Here is an 18,663-nt window from a genome sequence, read left to right on the forward strand (position 1 = left end):
ACAAGATAAATATGCTGGATTTCGTATCATAAAATCACAAGAGTATTTGAAGTTCAGTCTTGAGGTCCTGATAGCGGCTGAGTTTTTCCAATTGTTTTTCGTCAATGTGACTGTCACCTGGGATGGCGATATCAATGATCCAAACCTTTTTCCTTTCCACAACTGTGATGTCTGGTGTGTTGTGTTCCAGAACTTTGTCAGTCTGGATTTGGAAGTCCATTATTATTATTATTATTATTGTTGTTGTTGTTGTTGTTGTTGTTGTTATTATTATTATTACACAGCAAACAAGATAAATATGCTGGATTTTGTATCACAAAACCACAAGTCGAACACTTCCCAAGTGTCTAGGACTGTGTGATGTAATTTCGGATGATGCGCGCAGATCCCAGTCGGGTGGCCTTTTGCAGTTGGCATATCGTGATTTTGCCAATGTCTACTGTTTCCAAATGCCGGCTGAGATCTTTTGGCACGGCACCCAGTGTGCCCATCACCACCGGGACCACCGGCACTGGTTTCTGCCAGAGTCTTTGAAGTTCCATCCTGAGGTCCTAATAGCGGCTGAGTTTTTCCTGTTGTTTTTCGTCAATGCGACTGTCACCTGGGATGGCGACATCAATGATCCAAACCTTTTTCTTTTCCACAACTGTGATGTCTGGTGTGTTGTGTTCCAGAACTTTGTCAGTCTGGATTCGGAAGTCCCACAGTATCTTTGCGTGCTCATTTTCCAATACTTTTGCAGGTTTGTGATCCCACCAGTTCTTTACTGCTGGAAGGTGGGACTTGAGGCATAGGTTCTAATGGATCATTTGGGCCACATAGTTGTGCCTCTGTTTGTAGTCTGTCTGTGCGATTTTCTTACAGCAGCAGAGGATATGATCAATGGCTTCGTTGGTTTCCTTGCACAGTCTGCATTTTGGATCATCAGCTGATTTTTCGATCTTGGCCTTGATTGCCTTTGTCCTGATGTCTTGCTCCTGGGCTGCAAGGATCAGGCCTTCTGTCTCCTTCTTCAGGGTCCCATTCGTGAGCCAGAGCCAGGTCTTCTCCTTATCAGCTTTTCCTTCAATTTTGTCAAGGAACTTTCCATGCAATGATTTGTTTTATTGTGCCAGCTGCCAGTTCTAGTTTGTAGTGCGGTTTTCTTGTACTGGTTTTTTGTCTGCTATTATTATTATTATTATTATTATTATTATTATTATTATTATTATTATTATTATGGCTGGATGGCCATCTCTCTGGAGTGCTTTGATTGTGTTTTTCCTGCATGGCATGGGCTTGGATTAGATGGCCCGCCTAGTCTCTTCCAACTCTATGATTCTATGTTTCTATGAGGAAATGTTCACCTTCTAACTGGGACAAACTGGGTTGTTTTTTCGGGTCAGGAATGTGCTGGATCGCTCCACATCCCAGCCTCAGCACAATTTCCAATCCCATTGTGACGCGGGGTGAGAAAGCCCTGTTTCCCTCTCCGTTGTTTGTCTCCAAAAGCAGATTGTTCTTCCAAAGAGACGGGGAGCCCATCCAGGCCTGACCTGGGCTTTGGCTCCCTCTCCTTTGCGCCTCTTTAATGGAGGAATTGGGGCAGGAAAGGAACCCGCTTCCTGACAAAAGCTCTAGAGATCATTATCGAACGAAAAGGCAAAGGCTCGCTCTCGTTATAGGGCAAACAGGGGCTACGTCGTCCCATAATTGCCATTTTATGGAGCGACGCCAGACCGCTGGCTTGACAAAAGATTTCAAAAAGAAAAGACAAAGATGAGAAAAACGCAGGGATTTTTTTTATCAGTGGAAAAAAGACTAAACCAAGCATAGCTAGAGAGCTGCAATTCCCAGTTTGCAATGGGCCTTCCAGTTGGCTTGGACATACGGCCAACCTATTTGAATGCTTTCTTGGCCAGAGTTCCTCTGAGGTTATTTGCCTTCCATGAGGCTGAGAGAATGTGACCTTCCAAAGAAATGCAAGCCTTACCTAGAGAAAATATCTCCCACAGCAACACACCAAAGGACCACACGTCGCTCTGGGTTGTGTAGATTTTGTCAAAAATCGCTTCCGGAGCCATCCATTTCAGCGGAAGCCTTGCCTGCAAAAAGAAGGAGACAGAATGCGTGTTAATAATGATGTGCGATCCATTTTTCTGGTGTTCCAGTAGCTAGAACATGAACTAAGGGATTCAGAGGACAAGAAAAGAGATTATGTCTAAAAGTTAGGAAGAACTTCTTTACAGTTCGAGCTATTTAACATTCACATAAAGTGCCTTGGAAGGTGGTGAGCATTTCTTAAGCAGAGGCTGCGTAGACATCTTGCAGGGATGCTTTTGTTGTGTATTTCTGAATGGCAGGCGGTTGGACTAGAAGACTCTTGTGGTCCCTTCTGACTCTTAGGACTCTGAGGTTCTATGACTGTATCATTCCAATACTATTTACATTTGATAAAATCATAGAATCATAGAATCACAGAGTTGGAGGCACCTTTTAAAGCTTTGAGATGTGCTTCTTCCTTTGCCCAGGTGAGGCAAAGTAGGTAGAACTTCCTCCAGTGGCAGAGAAATCCTGAGATATTCTCTGCCCCAGTGCTAAGCTACTATTTTTAGAAAGAACAGGTCTTTCCCTATTTATGCTCAGCACTGGTTTTAAAGGCAGGTCAGTACTTATGATGGCTTTGTCAGAGTTGGCCTGGCTTGGCCACACAAGCACATCTAAGTTGTTTCTTCTTCAGTCTAGAAGACAAGAGGCTTCTCAAAATGGAGCCTTCTTTCCCCATGAAAAGGGGCGGTCTCTAGAACAATAAGATACATTTGCAAGCTGCAAGCAGCAAAGACTTTGCTGTGATGAACCATGGGCCTTGTAGTCCTGCTCAGGACATTGTAATCCCTGATGAAGATGAAAACTTGGGTTTTTTACCTTCCCAGTCTGAACTGGATTCCTCTCAGCCAGATCCTTCCCAGGCAGATCTGGAAACCTTGCACCTGCAAGAAAGTTGTGCCCCAGAAGTATGTCAAACAACCCCAGAGCCTACTTCTCCCGTGTTCTTGCGCCGGGAGTTTTGTAAACAACAGAGAAGTTTGGATTCAGCTTCGCGCAGGAGTGCGAGGATAGCAGCTAAGAATGTTGCCAATTAACATTGGTTCTCGTGAGAATCTTTAAGGAGTTTAACATCTGGTCTCAGAGTTTAGCTTTCGTTTCTGATTCCCAGAGAACCGCTTTGGTGAGAAAGTTGGACTCTATATAGGTGTTTTGCCCGCGTAGCAACTTCGCGGAGTCAATTCGTCAGCCTACGGAGCGAGTTGTGTCTGGACAGCGCGCTCCGATTCAAGCCTCGCTTCAGCTCAAGCCTTGCCTTGCTATCCAGCCTTCGCCTTGCTTCCCAGCCTTTGTTTACCGACGGACTTTGCCTTGTTTCCCAGGACTAATCCTTGCCTTGTTTCACGGATTTTACCAAGTTATTCCACGGACCTTGTTCTTGTTCTTAGTTACCTTGTTCCACGTTCAAGCCTTGTTTCAAGTATCAAGTTATTTCCTAGCCACGCTCAAGTTTTATGGACTAAGGACCTTGTCATCTCCCCTCACTTTGCTTGGCAAAGTGAGTGTTTCGGTTATTGGATTACAACTTTGGACCTTAATATTTCTTATTGGACATTGCTTTTTTGGACTAATTCTGACCTTTCCTGAAGGGTCTAATTCTGGACTATTTTCTATACTTGTTTTTATTAACTTTATATATTCCTTCAATAAAGATATTAGTTAGATTCTGGCCTCTGTGTATGGTTATTGGTGCCTCTGCCGCCTGGGTCGTGACAGTTTGACTCCGCCCCCCACAAGCACCAACTAACCGAGGCCAGGATGTCTACCGGAGCCGCGCCGGCTGGACAGCCGCTCAGCTACACCATCAGCAAGGACGAAGTGGACCGCATCCGTGACAGACTCAACGCGCAGGATGGAGAAATAAAAGGGTTGAGGGAGCGCGGAGTTCGCCTCCCGGCCATGGCGTTGCCTACCAAGTTTTCTGGAGAAGCTGCTAAGGTTCATGTTTTCCGCCGCCAATGTCAAGCTTATCTAGAGGCCCGTGATGCCGAGTTTCCCCAAGAAGACATCAAGGTGGCGTGGGTCTACAGTCTTCTAGACGGACCAGCGGCTAGCTGGGCGACGGCCCTGTTTGATCAAGCCTCCCCCCACCTAAGTTCAGCACAACGCTTCTTGGATCACCTTAAGGAGACCTGGGGAATCGAGGACAATTTGGAGGCAGCCGGTCACAAACTCCGGCGCCTCCTTCAAGGAGACAGACCCATGTCTCAGTACATAGCCGAGTTCCGCGTGCTGGCCCACAACACCGGCTGGAACGATGTAGCCCTCAGAGGACAATTTCGGGAGGGTCTCAACATTGAAATGCTGGAAGAAATCTCCAAGGTGGATCCTCCCCAGACCCTCGAGGCACTCATTGATCAATGTTTACGGGCTGAAGTCATGATTGCCAACAGGAAACAATGGGTTCGAGGCCAGGGCGGTAGAGCCGGGGCAAAACCCCCCGCTCCCGCCAGTGTTCAGCCACGTCCGGTGTGGAGACCCCCGCCGCCAACCCCATACCCCAGAGGAGGCGAGGAGGTGCCGATGCAGTTGGGCAATGTACGTCCCAGACTAGATGCCGCCGAGAAGGCCCGTCGTCAACGCTTGAACCTCTGCTGGTACTGCGGGAACGGGGGCCACTTCGCCAGAGAGTGCCCAGCCAAAGGGAAGCCTGCCGCCCGTCTTGCGGCGGCGTCCTCCACGGAGTCGAAGGCGTCTGAGCCGACTGGCACACAGCCGGCGGGGGAAGCCAACGACCGGGTGTAGAGAGGCTCGCCAACCCGGTCAAAAAATCCATCCAAGAGCCGCCAACCGGGGTCCTGTTCCTTCTCGTGGTCACATTATGGTCAGCAAAAAGGGGACCCGTCATGATCCACGCCATGATAGACTCTGGAGCTACCAACAATTTCATCGATAGAGAGTATGCCGACTCTCTGGGATTACAATATCATGATTTCAAGAATGCCCGTGTGGTGCAAGCCATAGACGGCCGTCCCCTCAAGACGGGCCCCGTAAGCCAGTGGTCGGAACCCACCAGGATGTGGATAAGGGAACATATGGAAGAGATTTCCTTCTTTGTTACCGAGGTTCCCCATTTCCCTGTGATTTTGGGAATTCCATGGCTGACACTCCACGACCCTAACATCTCCTGGTCCAACAGAGAACTGCAGTTTGCTTCACCGTACTGCCAAAACCATTGCCTCGTAGCCAAGGTATGCCATGCCACAGACTCCGAGCCCATCATCACCTTGCCAAAGAAGTACTCCGAGTATTGGGATGTATTCAATGAGAAAGAAGCCGAAAAATTACCCCCACATAGACCTTATGACTGTGCCATTGACTTGGTGGAGGGGGCCCCGATCCCGCGAGGGCATCTCTACTCCCTGACTGAACCAGAGCAAGAAGCTCTCAGGGAATTCTTAGAGACAAACCTTCGCAAGGGGTTCATCAGACCCTCTCAATCCCCAGCCGCCTCCCCAGTGATGTTTGTGAAGAAGAAGTCAGGGGAATTACGCTTGGTGGTGGACTACAGAGCATTGAACAATATCACCAAGCGGAACAGCTATCCCCTGCCCTTAATCTCGGATCTACTGGACCGACTTCGAGGAGCCAAGGTCTACACCAAGCTGGATCTTCGGGGGGCTTATAATCTAGTTCGCATCAGAGAAGGGGACGAGTGGAAGACCGCCTTCCAGACTAAATTCGGATTATTCGAGTCCCGAGTTATGAATTTCGGTTTATGCGGAGCTCCCGCAACGTTCCAGCATTTTGTCAACGATATTTTTCAGGACTATCTAGACAGATTCTTGATAATCTACCTGGACGATTTTTTGGTGTTTTCCAGATCACAATCAGAACATGAGAACCACGTCAAAATGGTGTTGCAACGACTGCGGGATCATGGACTTTATGCCAAGCTAGAAAAATGCGCTTTTGATCTACAAGAGGTAGATTTCCTTGGCTACCGCATCTCGCCTCTAGGGCTTTCCATGGATCCAGCCAAAGTTTCAGCAGTATTGGAATGGCGGGCGCCAACTAACAAGAAAGAGGTGCAGCGTTTCTTGGGGTTCGCGAACTACTACCGCAAGTTCATTCCAGATTTTGCCCGCTGGTCCGACCCCATCACTAGCTGCATCCGTGGAAAGCAGCCTTTCCGCTGGACTGATCAAGCAGAGAAAGGGTTCCAGCAACTGAAGAAACTATTCACCTCCCAGCCAATTCTACAGCACCCAAATCCTGGAACCCCTTTTGTGGTGCAAGCGGACGCCTCTGATGTGGCAATTGGGGCTGTACTCTTACAACCGGTGGGAGATCACCTCCACCCCTGTGCCTTTTATTCTCGTCAACTAACCACACCAGAGAGGAATTACACCATTTGGGAAAAAGAACTACTGGCCATAAAGGCAGCCTTTGAAACTTGGAGACATTGGCTAGAAGGGGCCAAATTCCCCATTGAAGTCCACACTGATCATCGTAATCTAGAACATCTAAGAACTGCCCGCAAACTAAATCAGAGGCAGCAACGTTGGGCTTTATTCTTTGAACGTTTCAACTTCCAGATCCATTATGTGACCCCAGCTCAAACCAAGCAAGCAGACGCCCTGTCACGTAAACCGGAATACGCTGCAGGACGCAAGGAGACCTTTGAATCCCAACTGCTACAACCTGAGAACTTTGCCACGCTCACAGTGGGGAACACCAAATCCAGTCCCATTGGTTCAACTTCCCCTACTCCAGGACCCATCTGTGCTCAAGAAATCAGGGCTAGTCAGCAAGCAGATGCCTGGGCGCAGGACCAACTTCGCCAAGGTCTGCATTTTCCCTTTTCGCTTAAAGATGGGCTGCTCTGCTATAGAAATCATGTTTATATCCCACCCGGACCGGGCAGGGAAAAAGCGCTTCGTCTGTGTCATGACTGCAAACCAGCAGGACACTTCGGACTATTTAAAACCATGCATTTGATCCTAAGAGATTTTTGGTGGCCCAAGATCCGCAAGGATGTGGAAAAATATGTCAACACCTGCCCAGTATGCCAGCGCTCCAAGATACGAAGGGAGAAGCCCTCAGGGCTTTTGCACCCCCTTCCTACCCCATCTCGCCCATGGGAAATAATTTCCGCGGATTTCATCACTGACCTACCACCTTCCTGTGGATTCACCACGATCTTAGTGGTGGTGGACCTATTCACCAAGTTAGCCCATTTCATTCCCTGCGAAGGCCTCCCCACGGCCAAAGAAACTGCGGATCTATTTCTTCAGCATGTTTTCAGACTACATGGATTGCCCAAGAGTTTAGTCACAGACCGTGGATCTCAATTCACCTCTCGTTTTTGGAAGGCACTACAAAAACTACTGGGCATAGACTCTCGCTTATCTTCAGCTCATCATCCCCAAACAGATGGGCAAACGGAGCGCACCAATGCCACTTTGGAGCAGTATCTTCGCTGTTATGTAAACTACCAACAGGACAATTGGGCTTCTCTGTTACCACTGTCTGAGTTTGCCTACAATAATGGAGTTCAAGCTTCTACAAAAGAAACGCCGTTCTTTGCAAACTACGGTTTCCATCCACGTTTCTTTCCCCCTGTCATTGAAACTTCAGAAGTTCCCGCAGCAGAGGATTGGCTGCAGGAACTCACAGCGGTGCAACAACTTTTGCTCCAGCAACTGGACCAAGCCAAGGAGGACTATAAACGCCACGCTGACAAACACCGCCAGCCGGGCCCCGAAATCAAGGTAGGAGATCGGGTTTTTCTGTCCACTCGCTTTCTGCCCTCCCACCGCCCATGCCGGAAGTTAGATGCCCGCTTCATTGGCCCCTATCCAGTGGTGGCGCAATTAAACCCCGTGACTTTCAAACTCCAACTTCCGCGTTCAATGCGCATTCACCCAGTGTTTCACCGTTCCCTGCTCCTTCCGGCGGATGGTGTGCGTCCTGATACAGACCAACCGGCCCCCCCTCCTGTTTTGATGAATGGGGAGGAGGAGTTCGAGGTTGAGGACATTTTGGATTCTCGCTTTCATCGCCGCCGCCTACAATATCTCATTGACTGGGTGGGTTTTGGGCCTGAGGAACGCTCTTGGGAAGACGCCTCCACAGTCCATGCTCCTGATCTAACCCGTCGCTTCCATCTGACCTATCCCACCAAACCGCGACCTCGCGCCTCGGGGAGAGGACCCCAGTTTGGGAGGGGCCCTGAGGAGGGGGATAGTGTGATGAACCATGGGCCTTGTAGTCCTGCTCAGGACATTGTAATCCCTGATGAAGATGAAAACTTGGGTTTTTTACCTTCCCAGTCTGAACTGGATTCCTCTCAGCCAGATCCTTCCCAGGCAGATCTGGAAACCTTGCACCTGCAAGAAAGTTGTGCCCCAGAAGTATGTCAAACAACCCCAGAGCCTACTTCTCCCGTGTTCTTGCGCCGGGAGTTTTGTAAACAACAGAGAAGTTTGGATTCAGCTTCGCGCAGGAGTGCGAGGATAGCAGCTAAGAATGTTGCCAATTAACATTGGTTCTCGTGAGAATCTTTAAGGAGTTTAACATCTGGTCTCAGAGTTTAGCTTTCGTTTCTGATTCCCAGAGAACCGCTTTGGTGAGAAAGTTGGACTCTATATAGGTGTTTTGCCCGCGTAGCAACTTCGCGGAGTCAATTCGTCAGCCTACGGAGCGAGTTGTGTCTGGACAGCGCGCTCCGATTCAAGCCTCGCTTCAGCTCAAGCCTTGCCTTGCTATCCAGCCTTCGCCTTGCTTCCCAGCCTTTGTTTACCGACGGACTTTGCCTTGTTTCCCAGGACTAATCCTTGCCTTGTTTCACGGATTTTACCAAGTTATTCCACGGACCTTGTTCTTGTTCTTAGTTACCTTGTTCCACGTTCAAGCCTTGTTTCAAGTATCAAGTTATTTCCTAGCCACGCTCAAGTTTTATGGACTAAGGACCTTGTCATCTCCCCTCACTTTGCTTGGCAAAGTGAGTGTTTCGGTTATTGGATTACAACTTTGGACCTTAATATTTCTTATTGGACATTGCTTTTTTGGACTAATTCTGACCTTTCCTGAAGGGTCTAATTCTGGACTATTTTCTATACTTGTTTTTATTAACTTTATATATTCCTTCAATAAAGATATTAGTTAGATTCTGGCCTCTGTGTATGGTTATTGGTGCCTCTGCCGCCTGGGTCGTGACATTTGCTGAGCTGGCTACAAACTCTGCTAATGGCTAAACTATCAGGTTGCTGCAGAATCTGCAACAGCCCTGGAAGAAATGCAAACAGGTGCTATTCCTGAAACTATGGGCAGCTTGTAAAATCAAACTCCTGGGAGACGGAACAGGAGGAGACCTCGTGGGACATCCAGTCCAACCCCATTCTGCCAAGAAGCAGAAAAATCACATTCAAAGCACCCCCGACAGATGTTTTCAAGTCACTTCTGATTTGATTAAAAAAATTTCTTGTGCTGAAAATGAAACAGAATTCTTAGCATTATAGAATTCAAATGAAAAAGTATTGGGTGAATTTTGATTCTTAAGTTTTTGTGTTGGCACCACTCTCGCCCCGTTTCTTAATATCTGTTCATATATACAAAACTTACAAATTAGATAAGACTTACTAATTAAAAACAAAGTTTTGCACACTTCTAATGGCTACCTTCCTTAAAGCTATGTCAAGAATCTAGGGCACATTCACTATCCTATTTACAAAGCTTAGGAATGGCACCCAGCGGACTTCATATTTCTAACCCAAGAAAGCCATAAAGCCATTCCACTCACGTCGCCTTTCCGCACATAGTCGGGATCTTTGTAAATATCTCTGGCCAGGCCAAAGTCACAGATCTTCACCACATTGTTTTCGGAGAGCAGAATATTCCTGGCTGCCAGGTCCCTGTGGATGCACTGGAGGAGACAGCAAGAGAGGTGGGAAAATGGTTAGTGTTCTTGTTGTGTGTCCTCAAGTCATTCAAGTCATGGCAACCCTAAGGTGACATTGCAGTGGGATTTTTCTTGGCAACGTTTATTCAGTGGAGACGTGCCATCTCCACCTTTGAAGGATATGACTTGCAAGGCCAGCTAGTGGGTCTCCATGGCTGAGAAAGGATTTGAAACTCCACAGAGTCCTCATCCAAGACTGAAACCATTAACCACCTTGGTTCTCAGAGCTTGTAAAGGTTGCAGGAAAACCTACTTTTCTTGAGGCCAAGAACTCCATGCCTTTGGCCACCTGGAAGCTGTAGCAGATGAGGTCCTCCAAGGTCAAGGGCCGCTTGTAGAGGTCTTCAGCATCTAGAAAAGAGCAAGCAGCTCAATGAACCCAACACAAGGCCTACAAAAGCGCTTTGGAACAGCTGTACTATTAAGCCTCACTGCGGACTGAAGGCAAAAGCAGAAAACAGAAGAAATACAAGGGTTGAATGAAAAGTAATGCCTCCACCTTCAATAATAACTCAAAGGCAGAAATAATCCTTAGAATGTGCTCTCTAACTACCACAATTCACTTTTCCACATCATCACCAGACAATTGGATACATTTCTGCCAAAGATGAACAAGTTTTCTGAAGCCGTCACGGAAGAAGTCGACACTCTGTTTCCACAACCAGCATCTCACAGGACCCATCGTGCACAGATCTTCTGATAGCCAAGTAAGGCAATAATGTGACCCTCACGTTCTTGAAATTTCTCTCTGAGTGATACGATGATCGTCCTGAATCAATCTGTCAGCCTTTTGCTTGTGAAACTCGGTGGTTGCTGTCACAGGATGTCCAACTCTTTGTCACACAAGTCAGATGTTCCCACCTCAACATCTTTATACTTATTCATCCAACGATACTCAGAACTCACATCAACACAATCCCCATAAACAGCTTGCATTCTCTGATGAATTTCCTTTGGGGTGACACTTTTTGCTATCAAGAATTCAGTGACTGTATGTTGCTTAAGTCGCGTTGACTGACCATCTGCACAGGGTTCCATACTTCTCACTTTAATAATACAACCGTTCAATGCTAAGGCTTTCCCCGTCTGCGCTGCGTTCCATACTTCGCACTTTAACAACACAAACGTTCAATGCTAAGGCTTCCTGCCAAATGGAACTGTAGAGGAGAGTCTACTGAACAAGCCAGGACCTGTACCAGTACTGCTGTTGAGTACGAAGGGGGAGGCATTACTTTTCATTCAACCCTCGTACAACCAGAAATAAACCCAGAAGGAATTAGTCCAACAATGGTCAAGGTTACTCAGCAATGGAATCCCCATCAGATTCAACGTATCGACATAACTTCTCATCCGAAAGCAGTCATAGACAGTGCGAACCAAGCATTGCATGTTCTCATGGTCTTTCTTGTTCCAGGAATGTTCCAACATCTTCCTCTTTGGAATATGTCCAAACACAGAAAGGCTCCTATGTAGAGTTATGGTTGATCACCAAGGAAAGAGCCATCTTCTCCCATGGGAGCAACCACCAAGTGGGTCCCATCCCTTGTTTCCATAAAAAAAACAAAACCCATGGAAGTTGTAGAATGGAAGAAGGCTCTCTCCTGAGGATCCTAAACTCAGGCAGGTTCATAGAGTGAGATGTTTCACATGCCTTGGAGCCACATTGTGACCCAAGGAAGGAAAGCTCACCCTTCAAACTCTAAAGACCAAGGGTGACATTCGGTTACCTTCTTCTTCCTCTTCGGAGTCTGTGTAACTCTTGTCCTCGATGAACCCGGAGCTGGCAGAGCTTCCAGTGCTGGCCACGCTTTCCAAACGCCTCTTGATCAACTCGGTTAAATCATTGATCGATTCTTCCAGACCTTTCTCCGCAGGGTCTGAATTTTCCTGTGGCTGGAGGCAAATAAATAAATGAATCTGCAAAAACCAGTCTTTACTGGACTGCATGTGTGAGCGGCATAAGAATATACATGGACAAGGGCAGTTCAACCGCAAGGCAAACTAGGTAGTTGCCTGTGGCGCCATTCTCTAGTGGAGGTGTTAGCTGGCCCTGATTGTTTCCTGTCTAGATTTCCCCTGTTTTCAGAGTGTTGTTCTTTATTTAGGCTTTTCCTTAATCCCTCCTTATTATCCAACATTTTCGCTTATCCAACACTTTTATTTTTCAGTGATTGGTTTGTGGAGGGGACGCCAAAATTCTGTTCACCTACACTTGAAAAATACCTTGGGCCGGCCCTGTCTGTGGATTGTATTTCAATTGCATTTCAAAGGGAACTGAGCCAGATTAATGTACAACACAGACTGCAGTTCGTCTCTGGATCATTCTCCAAAGACGGGACAGGAAACACTTAGCTTGCAAAAGTCTCAAATGGTGTGAAATAAATAAATAAATAAATGTGTTTTAAGGATAAAATGTACAGGTGGAGGTTTCTGTATCTAGAAATCCAAAATCTGAAATTCTCTCCAAGTTGACTGAAAAAATGACACCTTTGTTTGGTGCCAAGAGGAAAAGAAAGGAGTGTTGACCTTACATTTTATGACAATTTCATGACAAATCAGTGAAGAGTTGGGAATGAGCAAACTGTGGTCACAATCCTGCATTCAAGGAGCATGCCTCTATGCTTGTGGCATTATAGGCCACCACTTTTTTTGTGAATTTTGTTAACACAGCTCAATAACCATTGCATACTGATGTGCATGGATGCACATCCATGCCCCAAGTGCATAGACACACAATGCACAAGGTGAATCAATACACAATGCAACTCTGTACTCATAACTTTGCTCCTGACAACAGTCCCAAAATGTGATCCTCAGGAATCCAGCCATTCAGACCCATGTAGATCATCAACAGGATGCATCTGAGATCTAGGAAGCATCTCACCTTGCTTGCAATGAAGTCTCCACGTTTCCCTCGTAGGTAATTGGACAGATTTCCATATTTGCAGTATTCTACTATGACCATCAAAGGACCTGCAAAAACGATCAGAGCAAATGATAGGAACTAAAAGAAATAACTTATTTAATCACAGCTTTTGTTTCTTGTGGGCTTGGGATCTCTCTTTTTCTCTCTCCATCCATCCATCCATCCCATCTATCAATCCTATCTATCTATCTATCTATCTATCTATCTATCTTTACATCTACAAAGGTTGAATGAAAAGTAATGCCTCCACCTTCGTAACTCCTCAACAGATGGCAGTCCTTGTCTGCGGCAGGTACTGGCTTGTTCAGTTATGAAGGTGGAGGCATTACTTTTCATTCAACACTCGTAGCTATCCCATCTAGATATCTATCTATCTATCTATCTATCTATCTATCTATCTATCTATCTATCTATCTACCTATCATAAAATCCTGGAAATGCCCACTAAGGTTGGGTTACAAGACCACATAAAAGTGAAAAAAATTTTTTTTTAACTCTCTAGGAATTTCGAAGTTCTCCAGCATAACTCTGGGATCAACTTCCATTGGAATCAAACAGGAGGAACTACATCAGGTGTCCTCAAACTTTTTAAGTGGAGGGCTGATTGACAGCCCCTCAGATTGCTGGGGGGCCGGACTAGGATGAAATAGTCCAAAGTTAGGATTGTTGATGTTGTTGTTGTGTGCCTTCAAGTCATTTCAGACTTAGGTCAACCCTCAGTCTAAAGTTTAGGGCCTTAGTTTGGGGACCCCTGATGTAGACGATCTCATAAGACCATAGCTAAGCAAAGAGACCTCCAAAGACCATCGAGATGGTCTCATAAGACCACCAGTAAGGAAAGGGATCCTCAAAGGCCATCTAGATGGTCTCATAAGACCATCGGTAAGGAAAGGGACCCTCAAAGACCATCTAGATGGTTTCATAAAACCATAGGTAAGAAAAGTGACCTCCAAAAGCTATCTAGATGGTCTCATAAGGCCATAGCTAAGCAAAGAGACCATCAAAGACCATCTAGACGGTCTCATAAGACCATAGGTAAGCAAAGAGACCTCCAAAGACCAGGTAGACTGAGGTCAATCCTAAATCTAAAGTTTAAGACAGGAGCCAGGTCAATGGCCTTGGCCTTAGTTTTGGGACCCCTGAACTACATATTCCAAGAGAGGTTCTCCAGCGTGGTTCTATGGCCAACCCAAGCAGATGTTGAGTAATGGAGTCAGACTGAAGGATTTACACATTGTAAAGAAAAAAAATTAAAATCAGTAATCACATCCACAAAAGTCAAATCCGCCCACGTGGAGGCCTCACCTCCTGGCTTGGTGCAAGCTCCCAAGAGGTTGACCACGTTCAAGTGATGGCCAATGTGGATGAGGATCTTCAGCTCGGACATCAAGGCTTTGCACTCGTTGGTGGTTGCACACTCTGCTTAGGAGAAAGGAACAGGAGAAAGGCACCTTGACACAACAGGATGGAATTGACCGGGAGGGGAATCGGGGGCAGGAGATCCTGTTTACACTCCAAAAGGAAGCAAATCCGCATTGTGAAGGAGCCCAGTCCACCCCGGTCAGTCCCTTGGCTATCTTTGGGCAGGAATCGTCTTATCAGATAAGGAATGTCTTCCTGCCTTGACCTCACAGGTTCAGAACCGTATTATTATTATTATTACTAGCTGTGCCCGGCCACGCGTTGCTGTGGCTTTGTCTGGTGGTGTTGGTGAGAAATTGTTGAGGTAGTGGTGGTATTGAATGTCTGTTGTATGGTTGCCTTTATTTTCAGTATGCATACTGAAGTGGATTATATGGCAGTGTGGACTCAAGAGAATCCAGTTCAAAGCAGGTAATATAAGATTATAAATGGGTTATATAGCTGTGTGGAAGGGCCTTGAGTCTACACTGCCATATAATCCAGTTAAAATCTAATAAATCTGTGGAAGAGGCCTAAATGAGGCCTAACTGTGCCTGTCCCCTGGCCTGAGGAGGTTGCTAGGAGACCAAGTGGGCAGAGCTTAGCCTTCAAACTGGCAGCAATTGGATAAAAACTATTATTCCTCTCCCTCTAATTAGGACTTTATTTTTCTTTTCTTTTTGTTGTATGAACCTAGAGCTGTGAATGATGGGTTGTGTTGTCAAATTTCGAGGTTGGGGGGCCTGTAGTTTTGTTGTTTTGTCCGCTGCCCTGATGCCATCACTCTTTTATATATATATATACTAGCTATGCCTGGCCACGCGTTGCTGTGGCGTTGTCTGGTGGTGTTGGTGAGAACTTGTTGAGATCGTGGTGGTATTGAATGTCTGTTGTATGGTTGTCTTTATGTTGAGTATGCATTTGGTTGTTTGTGTACTGTGAAAGTGGTGAGGGTTCAGGCGGTCTATGTCCCTGTGTAGTATTGTATAGTATTTATATGTTGTCCATGTGTTGTGAATGCTTGGATTGTGTCCTGCTGCATAGTAGAAAGGGTTGGGCTGGATGGCCCTTACGGGTCTCTCCAAACTCTTGTGCCTGTCCCCTGGGCTGAGTGCGTTGCTAGGAGACCAAGTGGGCAGAATTTAGCCTTCAAACTGGCAGCAATTGGATAAAAACTATTATTCCTCTCCCTGTAATTAGGACTTTATTTTTCTTTTCTTTTTGTTGTATCAACCTAGAGCCATGAATGATGGGTTGTGTTGTCAAATTTTGAGATTGGGGGGCCTGTAGTTTTGTTGTTTTGTCCGCCTCCCTGATGCCATCGCTCTTTTATATATATAGATTGTTCCTGGCAGAAATATGGAGGCTGAATTTTCCTGTACATATTACCTCCACATTTCCTTCTAGAGACCAAGGTATCAATTGTATAGCAAAGTGCATTCGAAGGAAAAGCTAATGCAGTTCGTGGCCCTGTGCTGGCATTTATAAGGTGTGTCTACACAATAGAATGAATGTAGTTGGACACCACTTTAACTGCCATGTCTCAATGTGACGGCAGTTTGGTGAGCAGCGAAGGCTCAAAATCTTGCAAAACGACAACTCCCACAATTCTATACCATTGAGCTATGATCCTTTTGTGATGCCAAACTGCATTCATTCCACAGTGTATGCAGGCAGACCCTTATCTGGCAGTATAATCCAGTTCAAAGCAGATAATGTGGATCATCTGTTTTGATAATCTGGATTATATGGCAGTGTAGAAGGGGCCTCAGCTCAAAAGGGAATAAAGAGTTTGCACTTAACTCAGGCCCCTTCCATACCGCCATATAAAATCCAGATTACCTGCTTTGAACTGGATTATCTGGCAATGTAGACTCATATAATTCGGTTCAAAGCAGAGAATGTGTAGACTCATATAATCCAGTTCAAAGTGCATAATGTGGCTCATCTGTTTTGATAATCTGGATTATATGGCAGTGTAAAAGAGGCTTTAGTTCAAAAGGGAATAAAGGGTTTGCACTTAACGCAGGCCCCTTCTACACTGCCATATAAAATCCAGATTACCTGCTTTGAACTGGATTATCTGGCTGTGTAGACTCATATAATCCAGTTCAAAGCAGAGAATGTGGCTCATCTGCTTTGATAATCTGGATTATATGGCAGTGTAAAAGAGGCCTGAGCTCAAAAGGGAATAAAGAGTTTGCAATTAACTCAGGCCCCTTCTACGCTGCCATATAAAATCCATATTACTTGCTTTGAACTGGATTATCTGGCAATGTAAACTCATATTATCCGTATAATGTGGCTCATCTGCTTTGATAATCTGGATTATATGGCAGTGTAGAAGGGGCCTCAGCTCAAAAGGGAATAAAGAGTTTGCACTTAACGCAGGCCCCTTCTATACCGCCATATAAAATCCAGATTACCTGCTTTGAACTGGATTATCTGGCAATGTCGACTCATCTAATCAGTATAATGTGGCTCATCTGCTTTGATAATCTGGATTATATGGCAGTGTAGAAGGGGCCTCAGCTCAAAAGGGAATAAGGAGTTTGCACTTAACTCAGGCCCCTTCTACGCTGCCATATAAAATCCAGATTGCCTGCTTTGAACTGGATTATCTGGCAATGTAGACATATAATCTGTATAATGTGGCTCATCTGCTTTGATAATCTGGATTATATGGCAGTGTAGAAGGGGCCTCAGATTGAGTTAGATTGAGGGAATCCTTTCCCTGTTTCCAAAGCATGCCTAGACAGGCTTTACTGTGTTTCACTCTCTCCTGTGTACGTCACGTCCCTTACTTTGAAGTTAGTAGAAATGTGAATCTTCAGGGAAACTAACTTCTCATTGGCCAGAATGTCTTTTATGGCCCCAATAAACTGGACCATGAGGTTGGAACCATTTTGGTTCACTCTTCTCCTTTTGTTCTTCTAGCTAACAAGAAGCATCTTGCCATCTCTCCTGGCAAAATGTAACTATTTAGATGTTTGTTATTTTTCCTTAGTAACCAGTCTAGAGTAGACTAGACAGCTCCCAAGCCTTTCTATCTACAATGGAGTTCTTTTTACCTGAATAAATACTTTTTTGAACTTTTACTGAGACTCTGCAATCGATTGCCATCCTAAGTTGAAAGGCTTCTCTTTGCTCGCCCTGTGTAAGTAAATGTTGCATTTGAAAGCTTTTGCTACTCTGCTGATTTTGGTGGAATCTCCCCCAGAGAGGGTTGAATTGAGTCTAACCGCTCAGAGATGACCACAAAAGTTTCTTCCAACTCTACGATTCTATGATTTGAGGATGCTGAGTGACCGATCCTGAATTTGGACAGCAACACATTTGGCACATTTAACACACATTTGGCACACCCACATTGCAAACCATGGAGGGAGAGGTGCAAGGAGAGAGACACAAATGCAAAGAAAAAGGAGGGAAGGGAAAAGTCTTGGATACAAAGCTTCCATTTCCAGCAACCCAAGCACTCCTGCATTGGAAGTCATGCGCATCAGTGTACCTTTAAGCATTTTAACTGCCACTGTTTTGCAGGTTGAAGATTTATCTATGCCAAAAGCAGACGCCTCCACCACTTTCCCAAAAGCACCATGACCCAGAGTTTTACCTAGAGAGGCAAGAGGAAAGAGTGAGCCGAGGAGAACCGGAACACCGTTCGCACCAGACTGTGTGGATCAGGGCTGTGTGTATCGTGGCCGGTACACGCGTGACATCTCCGGGCTTTGTCCCGGATTCAACCCACCATTTGCACATCTCAAAATATTCCCTGTGGACATGCATGCGGGTCTTTTGGAGTGGGCAAAGTTAAGGTTTTGGCCAAGACTCTACATCAGGGGTCCCCTAACTTTTTAAGCAGAGGGCTTTCAGACTGTTGAGGGGCCGAATTATCATTTGGAAAAAAATACAAATTCCTATGCATACTGCACATGTCTTATTTGTAGTGCAACAACAACAACAACGAAAGAACAATACAATATTTAAAAATGAAAACAATTTTAACCAACATAAACCTATTAGGATTTCAATGGAAAGTGTGGGCCTGCTACTGGCCAATGAGATAGTCAAGTTAATTAGGATTGTTGTTGTTGTTGTTGTTGTGTGTCTTCAAGTCATTTCAGACTTTGGCCGAGCCTAAGTCTAAAATTAATTATTTATTTACTGCATTTATTTACTACATTTATATCCCACCCTTCTCACCCCGAAGGGGACTCAGAGCAGCTGTATGTACATACAATATGTTAAATTATTAGCATAACACAATATTAGCATTATATATTACTATATTGAACTATACCACTATACTATTATATAATATGTAATATATAACATATAATTAATA

General features: G+C 45.5%; 2 protein-coding genes across 4 annotated transcripts in view; one reads left to right on the plus strand and one right to left on the minus strand.

Annotated features, from left to right (window-relative positions):
• LOC134294124 (uncharacterized) overlaps positions 1-18,663 on the plus strand; it is an 88,068-nt gene that overhangs the window by 53,713 nt on the left and 15,692 nt on the right. Inside the window, exon 3 of the transcript XR_010001098.1 lies at positions 17,859-18,006. The gene's annotated coding sequence lies outside the window, so the exon portion shown is untranslated. The remainder of the gene's footprint in view (positions 1-17,858; positions 18,007-18,663) is intronic.
• LOC100563056 (vascular endothelial growth factor receptor kdr-like) overlaps positions 1-18,663 on the minus strand; it is a 180,177-nt gene that overhangs the window by 21,749 nt on the left and 139,765 nt on the right. For 2 of the 3 annotated variants that reach the window (XM_062964097.1, XM_062964096.1), the window contains exons 18-24: positions 17,827-17,931; positions 14,220-14,333; positions 12,873-12,961; positions 11,716-11,881; positions 10,242-10,339; positions 9,830-9,952; positions 1,973-2,084 (exon numbers count right to left, since the gene is read on the minus strand). In XM_062964097.1, the coding sequence (XP_062820167.1) occupies positions 1,973-2,084; positions 9,830-9,952; positions 10,242-10,339; positions 11,716-11,881; positions 12,873-12,961; positions 14,220-14,333; positions 17,827-17,931 (807 nt within the window). The remainder of the gene's footprint in view (positions 1-1,972; positions 2,085-9,829; positions 9,953-10,241; positions 10,340-11,715; positions 11,882-12,872; positions 12,962-14,219; positions 14,334-17,826; positions 17,932-18,663) is intronic. The other variant, XM_062964098.1, reaches the window with a different exon arrangement.

This window comes from Anolis carolinensis, unplaced genomic scaffold (assembly GCF_035594765.1).
Source record: "Anolis carolinensis isolate JA03-04 unplaced genomic scaffold, rAnoCar3.1.pri scaffold_12, whole genome shotgun sequence".
In the NCBI taxonomy this organism is placed as follows: domain Eukaryota; kingdom Metazoa; phylum Chordata; class Lepidosauria; order Squamata; family Dactyloidae; genus Anolis; species Anolis carolinensis.